Source organism: Musca autumnalis, unplaced genomic scaffold, assembly GCF_047663935.1.
Source record: "Musca autumnalis isolate F117 unplaced genomic scaffold, ASM4766393v1 scaffold_1, whole genome shotgun sequence".
NCBI classification, from domain to species: domain Eukaryota; kingdom Metazoa; phylum Arthropoda; class Insecta; order Diptera; family Muscidae; genus Musca; species Musca autumnalis.
The window spans coordinates 131959856-131966925 of NW_027411644.1; the positions used below are offsets into that span (position 1 = coordinate 131959856).

At 36.3% G+C, this 7070-nt stretch overlaps 1 protein-coding gene across 1 annotated transcript; it reads left to right on the forward strand.

Moving 5' to 3' along the window:
• The first annotated feature begins 2866 nt into the window (after window positions 1-2866).
• LOC141403379 (uncharacterized) lies at window positions 2867-5681 on the forward strand. The gene is made up of 2 exons (XM_073985765.1): window positions 2867-3303; window positions 5663-5681. The coding sequence occupies exons 1-2, from the start codon at window positions 2867-2869 to the stop codon at window positions 5679-5681; spliced, it is 456 nt and encodes a 151-aa protein (XP_073841866.1).
• Window positions 5682-7070: the final 1389 nt, after the last annotated feature.

Sequence of the window (7070 nt, forward strand, 5' to 3'; positions counted from 1 at the left end):
GTAGTAATAGGGACCCCGAGAACACTTGTTGCAAAAAAGCAAAGCGTTTCCAAAGAGGTATTTTTATTTATTAATTTATTTATTTCATATATTTACTTATAACTAAATTATTAGAATAAAGGAAGTGATGCCACAACTACTCAGGTCTTAAGCTTACACAGAGGCCTTAACCTACACTTCTCTGAAAATTTTTGAAATACTCTGTAAAAGGTTACCGAAAGAGTGGATCGATATGGTCCATCTTCGAAGTTGATCAAAATTTGGACAAAATGTTACGAAGGCCAAATTTTGGACCGAATCGGTTGATCTGTTCGAGACCAGACGGACGCAGATAGCTAAGTCGACTCCAAATTTTCTGAAACAGATTTTTTCCAAACACACTTTGACCCTAAAATAATTATTTCGATGTGGCACATTTTGACTAAAGGCTGAGGGTATAAAAAATGTTGACTGGGAAAAATTGTGTTTATGAATTTTTGCTAAAATAATATATAGTATGTACCTATGAATACCTTGGATTGGACGCCAGAATTTCATTTTAAATGAATTCAAGACTGGTTGCTAGAGTTTTCCTTGTTCCTGATCCATTTATGAGACGATCCACGATAGGAAACCAGAATTTCTATAAGTGAAGTTCGACAATTGGGCGCCAAAATTACTCTATTGACAGATGCACAGAATTTGTCATTTACATACCCGCTAGAATTTCATAATGGATAGACTCACTATTGCTCAGCATTAGTTCTCTATCAAGAAAACCTCTGTCGACCTTCAGAAATTCTTTTTGATAAGATGTACGATTGGGCACCGAAATATATTTAGGAAAATAACTACAAATGGGTTCTTTATGACAATAACAACGATTGGAGTGAGTTATTCGATAAATGATACACCCAAAAATATTTGCGATTATTAATATATCCATTGTTTTGAACATATATTAACTCTGATATATTGTCAAAAAAAAAGTTCTGAAAACAAGGGGAAATTGGCCAAGAAGTCTTACGTCGTTTTAATTAAAAATAGTAATGAAAATTATTGCATCAGTAATATAAGTCTAAAATAAGGTTTACACCATTGCTAAATACAAAATTTTCCCTTACATGAACTTTCAAAATTTTGGTCAGGTGGGCCCCCCCGAAATGAAATCCTGGCTACGTCCCTGCACTCAGATTCTGAAACTGCAAGAGCATTAGGAATTCATTGGGCTCCAAGAAATGATGTTTTTAAATTTTATATTGAGGGAGGCTTTCAAGACATGAAGGTACAAAAAGACACATTTTCTCAATTTCGTCAAGGTTATTTGATCCCCTCGGTCTCTTGTGCCCTATAATTACCAAAGCCAAAATGCTCTTGCAAGAACTTTGGATTAATAAATTAGACTGGGATGAATCGTTTGAATACAGCATGGGAAGATTTCAAATTTAACCTTTCGAAATTAGATACGATTCAAATCCCAAGATTCGTAAACACGACCACGTCCTCGAGGATCCAAATTCATGGGTTCTCAGATGCCTCGATGCGAGCCTATGGCTGCTACTTTTATGTTCGTGCTTTGGACTCCAGTGGAGTTTCTTGTCGGCTTTTAACAGCCAAATCCAAAGTAGCACCGCTCAAAACAATGTCTCTTCCGAGATTGGAGCTATCAGCAGCACATTTAATGGCGAATATGTGGTTACGAATTAAACCAATGATGAACTTTGAAATTGAAAATGTATACTTCTGGTCCGATTCCGAAATTATGCTATATTGGTTAAAAACCCATCCTTCAACTCTGGCCACGTTCGTTTCGAATAGAGTCGCAGAAATTCAAGAATGGTCAGAAAGCGGTATTTGGCGCCTTGTGCCCACTAAACAGAACCCAGCCGACATAGTGTCGAGGGGATGCAGTGTTGAAGAACTTAAATCTTCAATATGGTTCGAAGGACCCAAGTTTCTATTAGACGATATGTCCAAATGGCCTGTTAACAAACATTTTGAGTTGACAGAGGAAGAAAAATCATTGGAAGTAAGAAAATCCAGAGATTTATTGGCGTCAGATGGTAAGACAGATAAGGAATGTTCTGAGAACATTCTTCTAAAATTAATAAATGATCCCTCGTCTTACAAAAAGCTTCTTAGAGTGGTTTCATACATCTTTCGATTCGTTGATCGGGATAAGAAGCGAAAAATTCCAAATTCGATCTGTCTTACAGCTCAAGAGTTGAATTGGTCATTCCTGAAATTGGTCGAAGTAGTTCAAAAGGCCAGTTTTTCAGAAGATATTTCTAAAATAAAGAAATCAATCTGCCTAAAATCAAATCTTAAAAAATTGACGCCATTTATACACGATTTCTCTGAGTGTAAAAGAATATTTTCTCTCTTAAGAGTAGGTGGAAGGTTGCTTAATGCGAAGTTACCACATAATACGAAGTTTCCCCTTTTACTCCCAAAAAAGCATCATTTTGTTTCAATATATTTGAGAGATTTACATTTCAAAAATTGTCACGCTGGTACAAAGGCCCTAGTAGTTTTGTCCCGTAAACGAATTTGGCTAATAAATGCCAGTGAAGAATGTAACAGAATAGTTCGGAATTGTATTCATTGCTATAGATATAAGCCAAAGCTGATGACCCAAGTAATGGGAAATCTACCCACTGATAGAGTGAGAGCTTTACGTCCTTTCTTAATAGTAGGCGTAGACTTTTGTGTTCCCGTTGATATTACATTAAAAATACGCGGGCGACCACCTACCAAAATGTTTATTGCCGTCTTCGTTTGTTTTACGTCCAAAGCGGTTCACCTAGAATTAGTATCTGATTTATCCACTGATACTTTTATTCTTTCATTTAAAAGGTTTGCCGCACGCCGTGGGCTCCCAAAGAAGATGTACTGCGACAATGCGACGAATTTCGTAGGAGCCAGCCGAGAGCTGAGGGAACTGCAAGAGAGGTTCCTAGCAAGCCACAAAGCCGTGGAGGAATACGCAGCCTCGTGCAGCGTGCAGTTCAGCTTCATTCCTCCGAGGGCTCCTCATTTCGGGGGCCTGTGGGAAGCTGCCGTAAAACAGGCGAAGTTTCTGCTTCTGCGAGCTGTCGGCAAAGTGTTGCTGACACAAGAAGAGATGGTGACGATGCTCGCAGAAGTAGAGGCGGTGCTAAACAGTCGCCCCATAGCACCGCTGTCTCCAGACCCCAACGACGTGGAAGCTCTGACACCCGGGCATCTACTAGTCGGAGCGGGTCTGCGTTCGCTGCCGCCAGAATACGACGTAGAAGACAGCGACAGCAAGCGTTGGCAGATGCTCTCCGGTCTCAAGCAGAGGTTCTGGCGGGCTTGGTCCAGGGACGTTACCGAAGGCCAAGACGGAAGAGTTAGGGTGGCAGAAATAAAGACTAAGACCGGGATTTATAAAAAGCCGATTGCGAAGATTGCTCCATTACCGATGTTTTGAAAGCCTGCGGTCTTCCAATGGGGGAGAATGTTGGAGCAGTAACGTTTTATTTAATTTTTATTTCAATTAAATTTTGTTTGCCTTTTTTTCTTTTTTTTTAATTTTGTTTTCATCATTTTATTATTGTTATTTTGCTATTTTAATATTGTTTCTTAATTTTTTTCATTTTGCTTAATTTATTTTCATTTATCTATACTTAACCTAATTAATTTTCCATAGATGTAAATTTTAGTATATGAATAGTATGTAAGTGATAATGAAGTTAGGTGTAAGAAAATATGAAAAGAAAATTAGAAAATGAATTGAAATAAAAACTTTAGTTGTTGTAAACTTACCGCCGAATCCGAAAGCGTCTCCAACATCTTCTTTTAAATCCGTCCGGAAATCCCTAAAAATAAATAAAACATTAATTAAAAATTTTAAATTATTTGATTTTTAATTTAATTATACCTCCCTTAAACTCAAGTGGAACAACACCCCTGTAATAGTATGAGAGATTTCAACGAATATTCACTTGACAACCGCCCTCATGAAGCATCCATGCAGATGTCAACACAAAACACAATATAATAAACATAAATAAACAAAAAATATCGATTGACGGCTTGACTTGCAAGCAACATCGCGCTTTATCGTAAGCTCTTAGTAAATATCGTTGTACATAATTATTCTCAAAGGTAATATTGTTTACCAATAAATAAACACCGGCAATTGAGCCAAACCTTATACTAAAAACTATTGTGTTTTTATTTTAATTCTAGTTTCATTGTTACCGACGGCCAAACGTACGCATTGGGCGTACTGGCTCTATTGGGAGAGCCTTCATACACTTGTTCCCCGCAAGTCCCTATAGTGCGGACTAAACATTTGGTCCAATCGAACCGGATCCTCCAGTGAATTGGTTTACTTCTGGAATCCCACTAAAATACAGTCCACAATCATATTGCTGCTTACTATTATCGGTACGTATAGTGCATAGTGAGCATCAAAATAAATAAAAAAAACAAGTGTTCGTTTGTTTGTTTGGTCGTTTTGCAACGTCACATATTCCCTTTTTTGTTAATCGGTCAAATCCAAATCGTGGACAGACATACGGGAATAATAAAATAAAAACAAAAATAATAACTATTTTCTTCTGAATATTTCACATTATTTTTCATTTATTTTCTTCCAATTTGTCGTTAACCTGCTTCATATTGTTGTTGCAAAAAATGTTGAAAATATTCCCTATTTTGCATTGATTTGTTTTCGCTAGCATTAGCAGTGTAAATATACAAACGTATATTCATCAATACATCGATTACATATTTACACTGCACGGCCTATTCGTGGTCCCTTCTGCTTTGATAAACACACGTTCGTATATCTACATACTCCAGCATCGTCGCTTTGCAAATATATACACACACGCATGTACGCATAAATATTGCATTTTGGTAATTCCTCTTTCTGTAGTGTCCGTTTTTATTGCACAGTCTCCCGTCGGTGTATTATTACACAGTACCCGGTCAGTAAATTCGTACTGTGACACATATTATTATATTTTATAGTAAATATAATAAATCAGTGTCAGGGAACTTTTTAATAATATTTTTGGACATTTTGGAATTGCGTGAACCCTACAATCGGTCGATTGGACCTTTTCTTGTGTAGGGAGTTATTAAAACATATTTATTGCGATTTATATATTTTTGGAATTTCAATATAGTTTGAAGTTTTTGTTGCATTATTGGACACAAATACACTACATTCGGTGGTTATTTGTATAAATTTAGTATTGCATGCACCCTACAACCGGTCAATTGGACTTTTCTTGTGTAGAGTGTATTTTAGCCATTATTTGTGGTAATTTTGTAATTATTTTTTCTGGAATTTTGATACCGTTCGAATTTCTCCTTGCATTTTTGGACAAATATACACTACCGTCGGTATTTATTTCGTGTAATTTTGGTCGAAAGTTGGATATTATTTGTTGGTTTTTACACATATTTTAGCGAATTTTATATTTTTTGGAATTTTGATATTGTTTGAATTTCCAGTCAAATTTTTGGACACAAATACACTGCAATTGGTAGTTAGTTCGTGTAAATTTGGTCGATTTATTATTAGCATTCACTGCAAATTAACATCGCCTAATAGTAATAATTTTGTAAACTATATGGTAGTTTACAAATTTTACATAGATTTTGGAATTTAAATATTGACTTAAATTTCTTATTGCATTTTTAGGCAAATAGTTGTCAATTAGATTTTTATTGCTTTCTTTTGCCAAATGTTTTGAGATTTTGAATATTGTTTCGATTTTGGATTCCGATTTTAAATCAGCACGCTACAATTGGTAGGTTGATTATTCTTCCTTTTGTGGAAAGTAAATTAATTTATTGGCATTATTCTTTGTGGCTACAAATTTGCTAGCTTTGTTTTATCCTGTGATTACCATATTGTTGGTTTGATTTCTATTCGTTTTTCGTTAATATGGTTTTCACTCCTAAAGAAAAGATCCTCAGAGCTTCCAACTCTATAGTGAGATTCACTGCACATTTCGGTGCTATGACGGAAGACGAACTTGACTTTTATGCTCTCGAAGTTAGGAGTGAGGAAATTGGGAAATTGTGGAAAAACTTTTAGGAAACTTTTAGTAAATGCCTCTCTTCAGTAGAAAACCCTGAAAATCATAATTCCATATATGAGGAGTCGCATTAAAAATATATAAATTGTTCGTCAATAATAAATAGATTGTTATCAAATTTCGTAGTTCTGCTAAATTGTCCCCGAACACATCGGAAAATAGTTCGGTAGATTCCTAAACGGAGCATCTCGGTGATATTTCTTTGAAAAGCCTGTCGTGTGATGCAAATCTTAAAAACATGAGTTTGTCGTCCCACACTTCTCGTGATGTGGGTACCCAGGTATCTAGTTCTACAATATCCAATATTGGGAATCCTAGAGCAGACCCAAAGTTCATTGTTGATCTTCCAAATTTTTATAGCAATCATAATATTGCGTTACCTCCTTTGGAGATTGAGGTTTTCGATGGAAAAATTCTAAATTGGCCCACTTTCAGAGATTTGTTTAGTGCGGTTTACCTAAATAACTCCCAGTTGACAGATATTGAACACTTGTGTCATCTGGTGAGTAAAACTAGTGGTGAGGCTCGAGAAATCGTCTCGAAGTTTCCGTTGACTCATCGGAGTTTCAATCTTGCGTGGAATGAATTGAACTCCGTATACGATAATCCACGTTTGATTGTCCACAGCCAATTGAAATCATTGTTTTCGCTTCCTGTGTTGGATCAGGAAACTAGTTTGGGACTTAAGTCAATACAACGTGGGATCAATAGTTGCCTTTCGGCAGTGGCAATTTATGATATACCTACGGACAATTGGGATCCGATCGTGGTTTTCATTTGTTTACAAAAATTGCCTAAGATCACACACGCTTTATGGGAGCAAAGTGTGTCAAATAAGACTCGTCTTTCAACTTGGAAAGAATTATATGCATTCTTGACAGAGAGAATTCGAACTCTTCTGTGTTTGCATGAAATGAGAAGTGTTGGCACTCTTCTCTTCGACTTGTAAAGTGTCTCCTAAATCTTGTACTTCTCCTCACTCTTCTCCCAGTCCCAAACACTTTTCGG

Bases quoted from the DNA above. Each gene is read 5' to 3' on its own strand.
- LOC141403379 (XM_073985765.1), top strand. From the start codon at position 2,867: ATGTACTGCGACAATGCGACGAATTTCGTAGGAGCCAGCCGAGAGCTG.